Here is a 19,750-nt window from a genome sequence, read left to right as displayed (position 1 = left end):
CTTCACAACAAATACCAAATTGTGTGATTCTAGTTTTCTTTGAGAAAAATAAACAACGATAAACTATTTTCCAGTGTTTATTCATCTCTGTACACTGCAACACAAATTCTTTACATATTTCACAAAAGGAAAAAAAGAAAGCATCCTTCAAATGTTTCCAGTAAATAATTATTTGGACAAGAAGTGTAAACTTGTTGCAGAGAAATCCAAAGATGAAGCACCAACAATCAGGGGTAATGGAAATAAAGCCACAGGTTGGAAAAGACGAGAACGCCAAAGAACAGTTTCTGAACGCAGCCTGCTGATGATCTGTACATAAAAATAATCCCAAACGCCATGGCACCAGTGTTCTCGCTCCTTACTTAAAAAAAATATCATTATTTATGTGAGAAAATAAAGGGAGGAACACCTCGTGATCCTCGTTTAGCCCTTTTAATCCTGCGCAGACACCAACTGAATTCACAAGCGGAACATTTCAAAACCCAGTGGTACTCTTTTCAAGAAACGCGCCACCTTAATGCGCTAATCTAAAGCAATTCTGTTCCTGCGACACCGTTTCATACTGATTATTTCTGTATCGTCCTGTCTATCAAGAAGAAGTCATGACGTCAACACCTCACCAACAAAAGTCATGCGTTATTGCTTCCGATCTAAGTGTGAAGACGAGTCCTGTCAGTTTTTGGTAAAGTGGTCTTTTGTCCAATAACACACTGAAATGAACTACAAATACTCACAGAAGTGCATTCTTTAGTAAGCTATAGTTTGGCCATTTATTCTACTCCCACAGATCTCGTAAACATTTTGCAACTCAACAAACATGTGGGAAACAGAGGAGGAAAGCAGCTTACTGGTGCCAAAAACAAATGAAGGCAACGCCACTGTACTACTATACTTTATATCTGCTGAAAGACTGTGATAGCTCCACTATAATGAAAGGTAACTCAAACCGACAGCCAGTGTGAACCACTACACGCACCACTTTGGCCTCAGGAAGGGATGTAAAATGATTCCCCCTTCACCCAAGAAGTTTAATTTACTTAGACACTTGTATCATCTCCATCAGAGAGAGGCGCAAGTTGTTTTTAACAGGACGAGGAGAATAAAATCTAGTATGTTTAGGACTGACAAAAGGGACAGTTGCGTCCCGAGCTGCAGCCACCAAGCAGCACAACAAAACCATGTGACTATCCAATCGTCATTCACTCCAAATCAGACAAGATTCAGGACAAAAACCAGCGTCTTTCAGGAGCAGACGGTGAGGCCTGAGCAGAAATGGCTATGCCTTGAAATTCAGAGACTTTTTCATTCATCAAAGACGGATGAGAGTCTTTCAGCAGTCCAAATGCCTCGAATGTGTCCAGATTTATCTTTGTTTTGGGCAATACTCTCCATCCTCTATACGTAATTCCACCTACATTCAACATCTATTCTGTCCAGAGAGGACCAATGTCTGACTAACAGCATGGCACATATTTCTTTAAAATTATCCTTCTAAATGCACACACTGTTGCATGATTGTACATTATTGAAAAACTGAAAATACCAATGGATTAGCTAAAATGAAACCAAATGCTAATTTGATCTGTTACTGAACGTTGCCCCATATTCGACTTATCTCTACTTCCTACATAGTCAAAATCATACTGCGTCACCGGTACAAATGTTAGAAAACATGACTTCATCCCCGTGTGACACGCACACCTGAATTCCCATGGGCGATCCCGGCTGATTGTAAATGCAGAATTTAAAAAATACAAAATCCCTGAATCCAAACTAAACCAATATTTCAGACTGAAACAGGGAAAATTAAATAAAATCAAGTAGCGAAAACTGAGTCTTACCATGATACCTTTGAACAACGATTTAAGTGCTTTCAGTTTTACAGGTGTTTGACTGCTCGTGACAGAAACATTAATAACAAAAGCTTTGATAATAAATAAGATCTGTGTCATACTGAGGCTAAGCGTAAAATCATATAGCCACCAAATGTACTTTTGGTTATATCTGATGTGTTTCCATCCACAAAGCCCCACATGAATCTGCTGACAGAGGAACAGGAAGGTATAGGGCAGGTGCAAGACATGAAAGGTTTGAATTAGAACAGATGAAACCAAAGTTCATGAAAGTGCCAGAGAGAAAGAGAGACACCAACGTGGGCATGAGAAAAAAAATGAAGCATAACGAGTGCAGTGATGCTGAGGACTCACTCGAGATGACATCTGTGTCTGCCTTTTTCATGAGATGAGTTAATGTCCATGTGAAGTAAAGACGACTGGCACAAAGCCTGAGGGACAGTTCAGGGGTGACGGGCAGCTCGGAGGGTTTGCAGTTTGTTGGTCACTTTGTCTTTTGGCTGTCCAGCCTCAGCCAGTGGACACCCTGTCTCGTGTAACAGACCATAGAGCTCATACTTGACATCAGGCTCAGGGGACCCAGAACTGTGTCCAGCTCCGTCAGCAAGCCTGAAACATGCAGAAACATTTCAACCATCAACGCCTCCTCCGACCGTCTGTCCAGACTCACCTATGTCAAAATCAGACATCGTAAACATTTCCATCCATTCTTACCGCTGCCTTTGTGCGCCAGCTCCTCTGCCTGCTCCCAGACGTCATGAGCGCTCAAGAATAACGTAGTGATGTTGACGTAGGTGAACGCCACTTGTTCAATGGCCTGCGGAACCGCCACAGTGCTGCCGACGGGGTCCACAACCAACCCGCTGCCGCTGTGGTTGGAGCCAGGGCCTGAGCTGGTGGATGTGCTGGCTGGAGACGGCATGCTGGACATGGGGGACGGGGTGTCTGCGACTCTACGAGGAGACGGGTAAAAAGATGTAGATTTTTTTTTAGTGTGCTGCACCAGTGACGGCTGGTAATATGCCCAAACAGCAAAGGTAAGATGCAAACTGGAGGACTCACTTTGACATTAAGACAGAAGGAACGTTTGTTTTCTGAGAAGAGTTCTGGAAAAGATCCAAATGTTAGGAAAACAAACATTAAGTGACACTAATGTATCTGTGCAGAGGCGCTTCATTCTGTGTTAACCAATAACAGTAATGCGTTGATACTTACATTGAAGTGATCTGTGAGGGTTTTTGAATACTTCAGTGCAGTTTTGTGTTTGTGGCGAAACATGGCCATCTGCAGGAGAGACTGGCACTTCAAACTACAGGACGAAGTCAAATGTTAGTGATTCATGATCCGTCAGAGAAAACAAAGCACAGGCATGGTCTAATGTAAAGTTCGGGATATTTTGTTTGTCAAAGTAACCCTTAAATCAACGACACATTGAATCCAAAGATATAAGCTGAGCTAACACGCACGATCATGTGAGGCATGAGCCACAACAACAAACAATTTCCAAATAGCACACATGCATGAGAGCTGGTAAGTAAAAACTAGCATACCAACACACCAATAGTTCTATAGCACCACGTAATGATAATGGAATTGAATCAACTTCTCTCTCACATAAATTAGTGACAACAAATGAGAATTCAGTGCTGCCAATAACCAAAACACAGATGGTGGCGAGCTTAAAAACAAACAGGAGGAAAACCAAAACAGTAATGACTGTAATGAGACACTGGTGTGTGGAAAAACAGCACATAAAGTATCATCTGCACCTTACCATAAAGCTAAAAAGTCCTTTTCTGAGGGTGGAGCAGAGGGGTCCACTGAGTTTTTAAGTTTCAGGACAAACCTGTGAGAGTGGAGAACGTGGCAGTAAAACTAATGCATGAATCAAATTCAGTCATGGAGCCAAAACCTTAAAGGACCAGTGTGTAGGACTTAGTGAGTGGCATCGAGACTGCAACTTTGTCTGTTTGTCTGTTCTGAGCTACTGTAGAGACATGGCAGGACAGCTCCCTCAGTAGATATAAAGAGCTCATTGTACGGTAATGAAAACAACATTTTCAGGTGATAATTATGAATATTGTGTTCCATTTCTGCCACTTTCTGCCCATAGATACCTCACCTCACACACCACACCTGTCCTTTAATTTGAACTTAGTAGAAAAACATTTCAATGGCAGTGACCGTGACAGTGTGGAAGAGTCCACCCTGTCTAATCTCTGCAAGCATGCAAACTAATAATCACCAAAAGCTTCTAATCGACGATAATAGTGAGTTCTTACTTGAGCAGTTCCACAGTCTCTGCAAACATAGTGTAGGAAGACATTGAAATCTGTGGATCTTTTTCCATGGCAATGCCGCTCTCAACGAAGTACATGGCCGCATCCAGGTAGTTAAACGCTTTACTGAGCTTGTCTGACTACAGAGAGAGAGAGAGCAAAAACTGGTTATGAGCTACACGCGTATCTGGGTGGACTGCAGGGATTTTAGTAAATGCACAAATCAAAAGAGAAAAACTTACCTCTGCATCTGCTTTGTGCTTCAGTTTTTTGGCCTCCTTTATGTAATGCTTGACTGGAAACTGCCTACAGGTCAAAGAAGCTTTATTAGAGGAGTGACAACAACCTACATCTAATCGTTCCTAACACAAGTCTGCGCTGATGCAAAGCAAGTCCGTTGCTCTAAAGTCAATCTGTGGCAACAATTTCACTAAAATTGGGGAGTAAACTCATCAAATTCAGTGCCTCACATTGCTATTTTCCAAACTACTGCAGCGGTCATTTTTCACGGGAGTAGGTCAGATAAACGATAGACGTGTACTGAGAATACCAAGCTAGCTTAGCTACACCCACAGCCGGTGGTCAACATGATCATCATCATAGTCACACAGCGCAAGAACAGGCGTTTGGGGCACGGAGTGAAAATGAAAAAGGCGCCATTCTCCTTATTACAAGTCAGTGTGCCATTAACCTGATTTTGAAGCTGTAATTTCAAGGTGAAATCGTTGCAACTTAAACAGCTCAGCAGAAACGGAAGTTTACCTGTCCTCAAATCTGAGCAGAGGCCTCTTGGTCAAAGCCTCCCTGGTGGGCTGCGAAGATGGTGGGACGGAGAAGCCGCTCTTTGGGGGCTTCTGCGAGGATTGCAGGGCAGATGTTTGATTAGTATTTGAGTCACTAAAACAATGAGAACTTGCAGAAGCCTCTGGTGAAAAGAGGCACAGTGCTAACTTCATAAGCTAGCTGCTCGTATCCTGACAGTCACCTTTACACAGTGTGGGCGCTCTGTGTGCTTTCCGCTGCTCCTCTTGTGCTTGTGGGAGTCTTTGCTCTTTGCAGCCTCCTTGCTGGCCTCCTGGGTCTCCTCACAACTGCGTTTGTGTGACTTGGAGTCTTTAGCGGTGTCTTTGGCCGTCAGAGGCTGCTGCGAAGGAACAGGATTTTTCTTGGCCTTCTTTTGTTCCCGCTGATCTGTCGAACTGCTGGGATTTCTGCAGGAGATGAGAGAGCTTGCGTCTTACTTGACTCACAACAAAAAGAACATTTGCAGATTTAATTGACATTATTTCTGGTAAAAATAAGTAGGGGTTGGGTTTTTGGGACCTACTCCAGTTTGATGGAAGCATGAGTTGAAGAGGTATTTTTGTTTTCCAGCTTCGGTTTCTTCCTGGGAACAGTTTTATTGTCTACCTCAACCTGGAAGACAACAAATCACACATTAAAGTAAAAAACAGACTTTCCTTAGGCCTATGTATGCTCACTAGCACAGCTCTTACATTTTGAGGTATACTCTTCTTGCTGGTTTTGGTGCGTTTCTGTGCTGCAGAGGCATCAGCGCCTCCTCCGTCCTGCTCTATGACCAGTGCTGATTTCTTTGCATCGCCGGGTATCTCCTGGCGGTTGCTGGAGGTCTGCGGGACTCTTGAGAGCAGACTTAGTTCAATCTTGACCAGGAGGGCTCTAGGAGGCCTGTAGGGATCCGGAGGATTCTTGGCTGTGTGCCCAGTCTTCTTCGGGTGCCTGTGGGTTGCTTTGTGAGCAGTCTTCGTGCGCTTCTGGCAGATGGTTTCAGACTTTGTTTTGCTATAACTGATTCTGACTGGTGGGGCAGGAGACAGCTGCTCAGGCTGAGCGGGACTTTGGGTGGGGCAGGAGCAGGGGTTCGGATGTTGCACGCCACACGACGGACAATGACTGCACGGGACCAGCGAGACTCCAGGCTCTGAGCCAGCCTTTCGCTTGTCCAGTGAAGTGTGTTTAGAAGTCCTCTTACTGTCTCTTTTAGTGTCACTGCTGCCCTTGCTTTTGTTGCTGCGTCCTGTTTTCGTCTTGACCTTGGGTCTGTCTGTGAAATGCGGCTTTTTGTCTCTCGTTGCTACAACTTCCTCACACTTGACGCCGAGAGCTGCTTCAGTGTGATCTGGGCAACCTGCCTTCGCTGGTTTTGAGGAGTGCGTGTTGCATGAAAGTTTCCTGCTACAGTTGTTCAAATCAGCAGAGGGGGATTTTTGGCTACTGTGCTGGTTGCAGTTGTCCTGAGGGCCTTCACTGCACTGCTGGGGTTTTCCAAGGCTATCAGTGAACTCTCTCTGGTGAGAAGAGAGCTGAGGTTTAGACTCCCCGGTGGGGTCGACTACCTCTACGCTGGGGTGCTTGGAGCTCTGAGTGGGCGGGGGCTGTTTGAGAGCGGGGCTCTCAGAGGCATGTGCGCCACTTTGACTTTCAGCGCTGGAGCTCTGCTGGCTGGACCTGATCCAGTTCCCCAACTGCCAATCAACGTGGGCAACTGCTGGAGCATCAGGCTATAAAAAGGCACAGATTTTAAAAAAACGAGGAAAAAGAAACAGAGAACGCATGTTCACGTGTGCTTCAGTCAGAGCACAAAAAGGACAAGCAGCGAGTTACCTCTGTTTTCACTGAGCTGCTCACTGGGGGCTGAAGTGGCTCCTCGATGGTGCTTTCACTGTCCGACTCTGATCTCGAGCTACTTTCCGAGTCGCTGGAGCTGGCGGACTCTAACCCTCTGGAATGTGCTGCTTCAAATGAACTACAGCATGCGTGCGCACGCACACGCACACGCACACACACACACACACACACACACACACACACACACACACACACACACACACACACACAAACAAAACACCACAATAATATGACACGGTGGTGTTTCAGTTATAATTAAACAGCAAACATTGTGGCCCACATGGCCGAGCTGTGTTTGGCAAACATTATGAGTGAGGAAGAAAACGATGTGAATTTGTTCGTTTTTTGGGGGGGCTTGTAATTTGTTAATTCTACTTTTTTCACTATTCTTCACTATCATTACACAAATAATATTTGTTAATAATAGTTGTTAATTGCATCCCTAATAAAAATACACTTCACAGCGTCTTTTATTTACAGTGACTGGCTGCTTGAAAACGGGCTGTAAAATTTTGTCAAAAGCTTTTTATTGAACTACTCAATCATTCTCTCTTTCTTAACTTTCAATGGTCCTCAGGTTGGCAACTTACAGCTCAACTGCATGCCACATCTGGAAATGAACAAAAAGCATCCTTCTGAAAAGTCACTTACGATGACGAGCTCTGCGGGATGAGCTGGGTTGGATCTGCAGGAGATGAGTCATAGTTTTCTGCACAGAAATGACAGAGAAAACAAACATCAGTCCAACAACAACAGTGTGTGTCACTGTGAAAAACACTCACCCTAATGTGGATTTGGCTCCTGTGTGCTGCAGCTGAGCTTTTTTAAGCCAAATATTACTGACACCTTCAGGGATTACAATCCATCAAACGCTAGAAAGACCAAACTTTTAAAACACTACCGTGCTGTCAAGTGATAGTTCCTAAAATGGGCTGTTAGCATTTCCCAAACTCCACACCCTCCTAAATTCCACAGCCTGTTGCACAAAAACGGCTTTTCTTGCTCAACATAAAGTTAAATAGAACACACAGGCTATCGTTTGTCATGCATATAAGAGCTAAAGCAGCCACAAAACATACTATATAAACATGAGTGAGATAGTTGTTTAAAGTTTAATATCTGACTGACTGAACAATACTGAGGAACAATCGTTCCAACCCGTGATTGCAAATACTTGAACAAAAAGGTGCTTTTGTATTGGACTGAAAGGTTTCTGTTATACATGTATTTACTGTTTGTTTACGTTGTTAAAATCCTGCCCCCCTCCTTCTGTCTCCTCTGAGTCACTTAGAAGTCCAAAGATAAATAAGAAAACATGACAGAGGCAGGGACGAGCAGAAAAAGGTGGAGTAGGTGATGGATGAAAACCAAGTGAAATGAAAGAGATGCATAACAAGACTGAACTACATCAGTACATTTACATCCACATGAGACGCTCTCCTGCCTCTTTCTCTTAATGGAGGCTAATTTGAGATGAAATTGTAGGGTTGTTTCTCTCTGGTATTTTGTGGTGAATTCACAGAATTGGGCACGGTGGTTGTACAAGTTGCCACAGAAACAGAGAAGAAAAAAAAGAAGAGGAGAACAATAAAGGACAGGAGAGAGGAGGAATAAAGAGGAAGAGAAGGCAGAGAAAATCAGAGGAGAAGAGATCAGTAGAAAAGAGAAGACAAGAAGAAGAAAACAAGGAGTGAACAGTCGAGAATAAAGAGAAAAGAAGAAGAAGAGATATCTACAGGCTGTATAGCAGATGCTTCATGATGGCAGATCAATCCGCCTGTTGCCAACATCAGTGACACACTAACCTAAAGATGATGCGGTAACATCATTTCTACCTCGCTATCCTTTATTATGTTCATCCATTTCCTGCTTCATTCCCTCATTACTCACTTTGTCCTGGACATGAAGAGGCGTGCTCTGCTTCCTGCAAAGACAGAAAACAACGAGGAAGCTTTAATCTGGGTCAAACATGATGCTTGATTTAGAGTTATATAGCACCCGAGAGGGTGATGGACAGGATGCAGGATTACTACAGCTGAGACGACCCCTCCCATGTGCACACAGTCAGCGCCGGTGAGCATAAGATCAAGACAGAAGTCAATAATTCTCGACTTTTAAGATCTTACCTTGGCTGGGAACGGGGACTTGGAGGTTTCACCTGTGCTAGGTGTGTGTATAGCTGTCAGGAGAGGCGGCCATGAGTGGGTCATTTCCTGTGGAGGGAAGAGAGCGATGTGTTAGGAGGCTAGAGAATTTATAAAACATGCATCACTCTGTATTAAATAAACATTGATGCATGCACGTTCATGCTTATTGAGACAATAAACTTGAATTTTCTTATAATTTCAGCTGCAAATACTCAAGAAATTGAGAATAAATCATTCCTTTATGATCATCAGGGCACAACAGAAATTCAAGGAATGTATAAATATTTTTAACTTTTATATAAAATTAGCAATGAACAAATACACAATGGTATTTCATCTCACTGCACATGTGCTATCAGTCAAACACTACGCAATTTACATTCACACATACATTCTTTGCTCTGACTCAGGTGTCTTTAACTCAATACAAAGCATTCAAAAAGCATCAGAAGATCACGGAAACTGTTTGGAAAAAGGCAGGCACTTCCAAAAAAACACTTTGGAAACATTGGATGAACCATCTATCACCGCCTGTCACAGTCGAACTCCAATCAATCAGACCAATGAACCATATGACATACTGGGAGAGCAGAAGTCCAGCCGAAGCCAGCTGGGAGATGAGGGGAAACATTTTTTCCATGGTGAAAAGCCTTCAGTGCCCGTCTTCACATCAAGAAATATTCTGCACTTCTGAGATAACTGATGCTACAGCAGAGTCTACACTAACCACTGTAGGAGCTGCCACTGTTGTTTTCAAAGGAGCGGAGTGCTGTGGTCGCGCCACAGGCACCTCCATCCATGTTTCCTTTGCATCATGCCAAACAAAGGTCAAGTTACACAAGTCCATGTACAAAAACAATGCTTTTTAGTGTCAAACAATACAGGCCACTGGTGGCAGTGTGATGGTGTGAAGAATAATTTCCTTTTAGAGCCTCTGGTGCCCATTTAACAACATCTATACGGACAAACAATGACACAACTTCCTCTTACAGTAAATATCTAATAAATTAAACATGTTAAGGCTGCTGCAGAAACTACGAAGTATATGTCAGAGTGTCTTGTGGTGTTTCAGGAAATAAGGAATAAACATGTTATTTTGAAATTTCACAGCTGTGATGTGAGTGAACGACTGAAGATATATAGAAATGCAGCGATAAGGAAAATATTGCAGATCCAGAGCAGAAGACTGTTGTAAGAAAGCCAAAGAAAAGCTTATCAGCAGTCGCTCCAGTTCATAGGGTTGTAGAGCAACTAGAAACGTGTGTTTGCTCTTCTATTATTGAAAATGAGCACACGGTCAACTTTTAATACAGCTACAGCATCTCAACATGACAGAGTATCCAGGATAGGGAAAAATACACCTTATATTGAAAGTGCCAAGTGCATGAGAACTGCAGCAGCTGAACTTACCCTCAAGATGTCCTCAACACACTGCGCTTCATTTGTCCTCGTCTGCAGAAAGAAAAGGAATAATTAGGAGTTTCCAAAACCTTAAAAACCTGTGTGCAATTATAACATGAGGACCAAACACAAAAAGATTTGTTTGGAGGAAGTGAAAACATCAACTGTCCAATTACAGCTTGATTTGATTTTGATGGCACAGTGAAGAACAATAAATTCAGTTTTTAAAGAAAAAGGCTAAAAAATGCCATGTATTTCTCATTTAATTATGACACAATCAATCACTAGATGAGTGACGCAAGACTCCCTATCAGGCAGCAACACAGGGCAACCCCGGCATCAGATAATACTCTGTTATCTGTGTGTGTGTGTGTGTGTGTGTGTGTGTGTGTGTGTGTGTGTGTGTGTGTGTGTGTGTGAGAATGAGTCAACAGGCTGCATTTCAGTTTGTTTCCAGGCCTGTCTTTCAGTTTTTCCTTCTGAATGGACAGTGTTTGAGATAAGGTCACAGTGAATGGGCCCCCAGAGCAGTTATGCAAGTTGGTGACAAAGCTCATTTATTGTTCTGCTGAGCCCAGGGGTGAAGTTATCAGAGGCAGCTGAGTGTATATGTACGCGCCCAAGTATGCACCACACACACACGCGCGCACACAAAAACAAACCACAGGCTGCTTGCCACATACACCGAGATATGCACCTGGGTGAGACATGACACCACATGCTTGAATTCAGCCATACTGCAAGCTCGCAAGCAGTATTAAATAAACAGGAAATATCGACGTATACATACTACGTGCGGTACAGGACAAAACAAATATTCCAAAAGCAACTACAAATATTCTGAGATTTATGAAATTGTGTTTTAAGAAATGTGCGTTTTTGCTAATGTTTTGTTAATTTGTTCCATGAAATATTGTGTTTAGTGCTTCAGGACCACAACAGGGCAGAGGTCTGGTGCAGGACTATTGTGTATTTGTGTATTTGTGTGTGTGTGTGTGTGTGTGTGTGTGTGTGTGTGTGTGTGTGTGTGTGTGTGTGTGTGTGTGTGTGTGTGTGTGTGTGTGTGTGTGTGTGTGTGTGTGTGTGTGTGTGTGTGACATCTTTGTGTTGACCTGTGTTAGGAATAACACATTACAGTAATCGCATTACTTCTTCCAGTTATGCCAAACTGCCCAAACCAAGATTTAAATCATTCCCTTAATGCTTTGGAGGCCAAAGGGACATTTCTGATTATATTGTATATTCACAAATATCATATATATGGCTTATTGCAGATGTTGAGCTGTGGAGAAACAGGGGAATGAGTAACTACCTGCCTATCCTACGCTGGACAAGTCCCAGCAGTGAAAACAGCAGCACATTCAGCACTGCTGCACGAGCGTAAGGGGGAGGTGTGCAGCACTGCAGGTGCAAGGGTTGTGTGTGTGTTTATGCGTGACGAAGAACAGATGAATAGAGTTGAACTAGAGTTCAGCCAAAGTCTCCACAACAAAACTAGTTCTACCTGTACGCCTGAAGAGTCCAGCAAAAAAAATCAAAACTCTGGAGGGGTTTCAGAGATCATCCTAAGATCAATAACCACACAATCCTCTTAGTCCATAGTGCAGTCTGTTCAAGCACTGACAACAGAGTAGAAAAAGAAAGACTTCCCTCCAATCACTTCCCACACAGTCCCAGGAAGCATCAAACCAGAGCTTCAGCAGTATATGGTTTCGCAAGACAGTCATGAATGATAATGGAGAAAATCCTAATCATGTTTATTTTGGTCATTACTGAATCACAATTATTGATCACCATTACTCACTGACTGAAAACATCATGCCTCTATTCAACTTAAGAAAGTCTCTTCTGAACAGCTTGCTTCGAGAAAAGATTGCCAACACAGGGCTCTCTCATCCTTTTTGGCCACTCAAAGCACCAGTACTGCAACAGCACGGACCAAACCAGGATCTTTTAACTTAACCCAGAAGTTTTGGTGCCTATGCTAATTAAGCTTAGCGTAAAGACTGAAAACACCTTTACAGCTCACTAATTAACACGTAATCAACGTAATTTTGATCAGTACAAAAAACAAACAAAGTGGAAAAACAAGTTGCAGTTTTAAGGGAAGTACAAGCAGGACTATTTCTAGCCAGGCAAGCAGTTTCATCCTGTTTCCATACTTAATGCTAAGCTAGCTGACCATATTATATTTAAAATAATATACGATTTTACGGTTTTGAGATTGAAGACGATATATTCACCTCCAAAAACTGCGGCAGGATCTTTGCTTTCCCCAGATCAGATTTGTTGATTATCTCCGGTAGAGGCACATATGGCTCTGGTGAAGGCTTTAGCTCAGGCGACTCGCTGACCACCTGATCCTGACCATCCATGGGCCGAACATACGCTGTAGGCTTCTGGGTCATGACTACGCTGGGCTGTTTAGACAGGAGAGAACTGAAGGTCTGGGATGGTAGAGCGTTACCCTTGTTGGCTTGAGACAGAGATGCATCTTTGGGGGACTGTTTTGTGTTAAATGTGGAAACATCCATAGTGCTGACACATTCAGAGGGGTGATCTGGAGACCCCTGAAGCTGATGTCTATCAAAGGTGTCCTTAGTGTTCATGTCAGTGGTGTCTTGGTCACTGGAATGCAGGAAGGGTAAAGGCTTAGCATCAGGAGACTGAGAAGACATTTCCTGGGGAAGGCTGACAGACTCCCTGAGATCTGAGTTGGCTTCTCTCTTCTTTTGTTGATGTGCTGGGTGGCCGAGCTGACTGTGGTTCAAAGACGCGTTTGAGAAACTGGATGAATGTCCGTGGTGGTTCGGAGAGGAAGAAGCAGCGCACGTCCTCGTGGGCTGAGAGGAGTAGCCGTTACTGGAGAGGGCTTTCTGACTTTGGGTGGACACGTAATGGACCTGGTTATGGAATGGAGGTTTCGTTGGTTTATCTGCGTTTGGCTGACCTCGATCCGACTGTGAGGAGGTTACATTAGAAGGAATGGGCAATGGCTCAGTGGTAAAGGGACTGGGATTATTCACATCTTCATAACTGCCCAGCATCCTCTGGATTCGATTGGAAAGCTCATCTCCTTTGTTTGTCTATAAAAAGAATGGGTAACAGTAAGCAACAGAGGACAAATGTCTCAGCTTACAAAACCTCCTCATAAACATAATTACACTGAACCAAATGTCTTAAGCCCTTGGCTAAATCCCCAAGCAAATATACTCCATCACCCAGCTAATTAACAGCATTTCAAGCATAAAGCCCTCATTGATGCTTCTTCCTTACAACTAAATACTGTTTCCCAGACTGGCTGGAGGCGATCTATGAGCACCAATCAGAAATATTGTCAAACACATTCATTAATTAAGACATAAATATTTGGAGAACAGTTTGATTTACTCAAAGGTTTTGGGCATGTTCGAAGCACCTTCAATCTGTAAGTGACATCTCCAGAAAGATTCAACACTCACTCACACAGAAATGAGGTTTCTTGTGGAGTCTGAGGAAGACTTATTTCAGTTTTACTGACTGATATAGGAGTTGTAGTTGAGCTGCAGGTAGAGAGGGCAAAGCTAGGATTATTCCTCATCTCTGTCGTGGTACACAATGCCTAAAGAAATGAAAAAGGAGGGCATGGAACATGATGTTCCCTCTTATAACGAGGCTCCACAGTTGCTGTGCTGTTGGACACTGTGGGGCAATTTCTTAAAGAATGGGGTTTATTCTAGGACTGTCAAAATTGGCCATAAATGACATTTTATTATTCCTTCTGAATCCCTATCTGTGTGCATTATGTCTGTAAGAGGGCAAACCAATATTACAAGAACTACAATAGAAGCCCTGTTGGAGGCTACACTGCCAAGAGGCTAAGGGACTGACAGTGTCATCATTTCGCTCCTGCTATGTGAGTCTTTACCTTGTATGGTTCCCCAAAAAGTGGCACATTCTCCGGGTTGAGTTCTTTGGCTTGGCTTGTTTCTTGGTTCCTCTGTTCCCATGCTCGGAGGCGGAGAAGGTTCCTCTCTTCACTGTATACGCTGTAGAACATTATAAAAGAGAGATGGATCCTAAATCAGCATTGTATTTATAAGCGTATCATTTCAACTCTAATATCAAATACAATTACCCAGTGAAATGCCAGAGGTAAAGATGCAGCAGGTGCCTTAGATATTAAAATCTGACACGCTCCACTACTGAGTAATATCTGTATTTTGACTGTTTGTCAAGTTGTTTTTCTTTTTTCTTTCTATAGATTGTCTATGATTTTATACACTTATAACCCCCAGAACAATGAATGTGTCTGTTTTGCCTCCGACATCAGAAAATTTAGAGAGAGCAAATTTATGGCATCTTATCAGACTCATCTACCCTGGGGGCTGAGAAGCAGCGTCTAAGGGGAGAAGACAGTACCCATCATATCTACAGACAAGTGTAATTAGACTCACAGACGCCATGAGGATTCAACATTGACATCTGTTCTCTCTTGTCCCTAAAGATGGCATGCAGCCCATGCAAACATCAAAAGGATGATCACGAGTACTCGTCCTGATATGATGCCAACGGCAGAAAGAGCTACTTCAATAAAGTAAATTACATTGTGGAGCAACAGCACGCCCCATGGGATCAGCCCCTGTTTAATACTTTTAACATAGAAAAATTAATATTTATTTTTACTGTACATTTAGAAGTTTTGCCATCTTCTTCCCAAAATACAGTGTTGATCATCCCCAGCAACCCCAATGGGATGCTCCCATGGCAACAAGTGGAGCAGCACAGATTTGGGACTAAGCCAAACAGATGAGCACTTACTCATTAATTTAGCAGAGATACTGGCCAAATTACTGGTGCAGCACAAACTGGCACTGCCCAGTCACAGGCCCTACATCAGTACTATCCAGGGCAAAAGCAACATACTGTACTTGTATCAAACTTAGACACTAGCCCTCCAAAGCAAACATGAAACATACATTTTGATGCAGATTGTACATAAAAGATAATGCAACAAAATAAATAATAATAACAGAAATAATTAGAAAGAGCGTATGAGAACAATATCAGAAAATTAGCGCTCACACAGTGATTTAACCTTAATGATGGGTGAACCTCTAAGTCCAGTATTCAGTATTTAGGCAGATCAATGAGCTCTTCTATCTAGCAGGTTCTCTTCCATGTTGCACTGCCATGTTTCTGCAGGAGCCCAGAACAGACGAACCAAACACTGGCTCTAAAGAGGGCCTTTCATGTTTTTTTTAATTCCACTGCAGCTTCTCCTACATGCTTGCAAGGGAAGGGTGTGCAGAGGTGTGTTCAGCTGATTGCAATCTGCAACCTCACTGCCAGATGCCACTAACTCCTGCACACCGCATCTTTAATAATTAGTTTTATGTGCACAAATACTGTATTCAACAAGCAGGCTGAACATTCATCCCTCTGGACCACTGTCAACTATTCCAAGCAGTCTGGCCGCCCCTGTTGGTAGTTTGCAAGTTTCCTGTCTTTAAATCAAATTACAGTTTGCTGTATTTTGTGCCCTCTATGTAGAACCCTCCACCACGCAGAGTGCTCTCTACTGATTTACCAATGAGAGATGACAAAAAGCTGAACCTGAACTTATTTTTCTTAGCAAATAGATCAATTCATCCATGAACAAAAATTTTTCCTCTTCATTTTGCCATTGTCACAAAAAGTACCTGCTTCTAATTCAGGATCCTCGTTCATACTCACAGCAGGCCATGTGAGTACACACACCAAATTGTATTTGCTACTTTCAATACACCAGAGATTAATAAATGTGAGAGCCAAAAAGACTGCAAGAAACAAAGGACTTTTAAGGACACTGTACTGTATCAAACACAAGGCCACACAGTGTTATGGATGCAAAGCCTCCTACACAGTTCAGCAACAGGAAGTGAGGGTTCCTGCTTCATTATCTCTTCTTTGTCAATGACATGACCTCTGAAGGCCACTACAGACAGACAGACAGACAGACAGACAGACAGACAGACAGACAGACAGACAGACAGACAGACAGACAGACAGTCTGGGTGCAAGTGAAACGCATAATTTAGGGTTCTGTAGGGTGCTTTCAATTTAGAAATGTACGAAAGGTCAATGCTTTGACCAGACCACATTAGCTATTTTGAAAATCAATCAATCAACGGCAAACATTCAATAGTTTTAACCTTCTCAATTAAGTTGGATTATATGATAGTGAATGACATATGATGGTAAACTGAATATCTTTGTGGTCCGGAGTTGGTTGGCCTAAATAAACATGAAAACGTTACTTCAGACCCGAAAAATAATCTGCCGACAAATCAAATAATCATTTGCTTTCCCCACCAGTGGAAACAAGCTAAAGGCCCACAATAATACATAGCAGAGGCTTTAGTTTCAGCTGTGAGTTAGTCAGTCAGTCAATTAGTTGACAGAAAACTGACAGGCATTTTTTTTTCCTAAAATAATTGACAAATTTCACTTTTTTCATTTAACCTCTCTAAAAAGAAAAGGTTAGCTATAACACTGATGGGCATAAATGCCTATTTGATGCGTTTGTTGCATTCTCCTCCAGTACAGCAGGGGGCAGTATGCAGAATATTACCTGCAACATCTGACAAGAAGTGCTTTTTCTAAAATATGCCTGGTGCATTTTACTGTATTACATGGAGAGAGAGGCGATGTGAGCCAGCATGACAAACCTGCCAAGCATGAGCGAGCCCAAGAGGTGCAGACACACACTCCACCAATGACTGTACTTATACTCTCTCTCCCATCCAGTCTCGTAATCGTCCTCTCGTACCAACTGTCTCACCTGCCAGAAGCCTCTCAAAGTCACAAGTGAAGCATAATGTGTAAGTGATGCGTGCATGTCCTCCAAGTAATACGTATTGAAGCTGAGTGCTGCATTTAAATGCCCTCTTAAGTTTTCATTTATATAATTCAGGGATGTTCGCAGCATTTCACTTTATACCAAGTGTCTGATTTTGACCATCTACAAGTGGTCACTTAAAAGCAGATCTGACATTTAAAAGCAAGTTGCTGCCAAGTGTGATTTTAGGATTCGCTGTGTGTGCTCTTGTCTAAATGTAAGGGGTAGTGGTAACGGTGGTGGGACAGCTCAGGGCGGGGCACATAATGTCCTGCATTTTGACATCTCAATGTTGATAGATATGTATCTCCAGAAATCTGCAACTCACGCCAAAACAATCTAGATGGATAAACACTAATGTAGACAAGAGGGGAAAATGTTGATTTTAAGGTGAACTATCCCATAACCCTCCCCCTGAAAAGAAATAAATAAGTTTCACCAAGACAGTTTTGGTTTGCAAGAAGAAAAAAGACATGTAATGTGCTTTTCTCTCTGGTTTCATCACTACATAATGTGAAATGCATGAGCAACCCAAATAAAAAAAAAAAAAGAGGCTATATTCTACTTTTATTTGCCTTTAAAACTTTTATCATTTCCATACCCACTTTTTATTTGGTCTACAATACACGACCAGGATCTTCTAACCTGTCTGACAGCCGTAATATTGCTCTATAAAACAAGCTGAAATTGCCATTTAACTGGATGGGAGGCAAGGAAGTTGAAGCCACATCATTATATTAGTAAATAAGACTGATGGTGATCATAACAGTGGCTTTAATTTGAGTAAAAAGAAGTCAAATAAGTCTAAGTTACTCAAACAAGACGGTAGAGTTTGAAAACAATCCCGTATTAGTAGGTTTTATAACAAAAACCTGTAAATGTTATCGCACACAAAATAGCTTATATAAACACAGCAGCCCCCTTTGACCAGCTGGGAGAAATCACATCAGCCTGCTCTTTCCAGCTGATTCCACCTCCTCCTCGAACTGCTTATCAAGCTAAAAACCCTGCATATCCATTTCATATCAAGCGCAGAAAATCACCAAACCCACACCACCTCCCCTCTGACACTTTCGCGGAGTTTCAAACTAAAACTTTACTTAAAGACGTGTCAAGCGCTGGCTAACCGTATCGAGCTAATTAACATTCAGTCAGGCTGTGGAGCTAGCGCCCAGCAGCTAGCAGCTAGCTGCGGCTGTGTCTGCCTACCTCGGCTGAGATGCCATGGTGCGCCTCTCACAACAACCAAAGTTGGTTGTCATGTGTTTCTGACAGTCCTCACCACGGTGTCCGTCTCACTTGGTCACATTGTTTACCGGTGGAGATAAGTTGTTAGTGTAAATGTCTGTCAGGCCGCCGTTGTTTGATAGTTGTCTGCTAACGTTAACCGTCCGTGTTTGGGTTGTCCACTCTCTGCCGACTGGACTGTTCTACTCCGCTCAACCATCCGGGGACCGAGCTCTGTTTTATACACTAATGCAGTACAAGCTCGTCGGACAACACCTCTAAAGCGGCTGTGTTATTATTTTAAGTGTAAATACAAATTAAATATAACGAATAAGTCCAGTTAGAGTTATATTAATCACTGTTTTTTCTTCGTCGCTGCAGTTTGCCCAAACTTTACACTCTTACCCCTGCGTGACAGACATGGTACAGCCATGTTTTTACCACAGAGCGGAGTCCTGATTTAAAGTTTTGGCTCTTTTAAGCCAAGGAAGAAGGATCACCAAGAGACAGATAAACCAAACTATAAACAGAGCATAATAAAAGCTGATAATGATGAGGCGTTTTAACTATGTGTTCCCTGCATTACAATGACAGCAGCAGAAAGTGGACTGTCAATGGACCACCAACTCAAAAAAGTTCATGAAAAAGCTATTAAATCATTAATAGTATTAGCTGCTTTCTTCTAAGGGTGTCTGTTTAGACAGAATTACCGTTGTTTAAAACACTTTTATAATGCCACTAGTCCATTGACTCCTGACAGAATTACCCTCCTTTCTTTTGATGATGGTACTAGCAATAAACTTTATTTGTTTAGCACCTTTCACACAAGAAATGCAGGTCAAAGTACTTTGTATCAAAGAAATCACCCACACCAAGTGTTTCATATTTAAAAAGACAGAATAAACATAACAGCAGGAATGGAAACTTGATGTAAAATAAGATGGCGAATAAAACCCATGTGATAATAATAGTAAAAATGTCACAGAAATAAGGATGAAAATAATAATAGTAATAAAATAATGTTACAAAATAGTGTACACAGAAGGCATGAAATCAAGTAAAATACAAGATTTTAAAAGAAGTAAAGCGGTGCATGAGGCAAAGAACAAAGGTTTCCTGAAAGTCAAAGCTGGTTAAAGGTGAAAGTTTTAAAAAGTATTTACTGAGCTGGCTTCTCCGATATCTATAGTGTGTTACAGCCAATTTATATTGATTTTTTTTTTTTTTTTAGCTCACTTGCTGGCCACTTTGACATTTTATGGCTGATAAAATCACCTTATTCCACTGACAGGAGAGATCAGAACAGTCCTCTGTAGAAACCTAGTGACCTAGTGA

The 19,750-nt window shown here is 42.3% G+C and overlaps 1 protein-coding gene across 2 annotated transcripts; it reads right to left on the bottom strand.

Moving 5' to 3' along the window:
- Positions 1-70: 70 nt before the first annotated feature.
- aff1 (AF4/FMR2 family, member 1) lies at positions 71-18,615 on the bottom strand. 2 transcript variants are annotated; one of them, XM_070988381.1, is made up of 19 exons: positions 18,398-18,615; positions 14,237-14,357; positions 12,573-13,415; positions 10,339-10,380; positions 8,908-8,994; positions 8,672-8,705; positions 7,433-7,490; positions 6,758-6,899; positions 5,629-6,654; positions 5,460-5,548; positions 5,118-5,343; positions 4,895-4,986; positions 4,375-4,438; positions 4,136-4,272; positions 3,628-3,699; positions 3,069-3,162; positions 2,916-2,959; positions 2,568-2,806; positions 71-2,462 (listed from the first exon to the last, which is right to left on the bottom strand). In XM_070988381.1, exons 1-19 carry the CDS (start codon positions 18,448-18,450, stop codon positions 2,338-2,340), a joined length of 3,588 nt encoding a protein of 1,195 aa, XP_070844482.1. In that variant the 5' UTR covers positions 18,451-18,615; the 3' UTR covers positions 71-2,337. The 2 variants fall into 2 exon arrangements, with proteins under 2 accessions (XP_070844482.1, XP_070844481.1); XM_070988380.1 differs by having other exon boundaries at positions 2,198-2,462; positions 4,895-4,983; positions 18,398-18,586.
- Positions 18,616-19,750: the final 1,135 nt, after the last annotated feature.

Source organism: Chaetodon trifascialis, chromosome 20 (assembly GCF_039877785.1).
Source record: "Chaetodon trifascialis isolate fChaTrf1 chromosome 20, fChaTrf1.hap1, whole genome shotgun sequence".
NCBI lineage: Eukaryota > Metazoa > Chordata > Actinopteri > Chaetodontiformes > Chaetodontidae > Chaetodon > Chaetodon trifascialis.
Note: the sequence above shows the minus strand (reverse complement) of the source record. Positions and strands in the feature narration are given on the sequence as shown.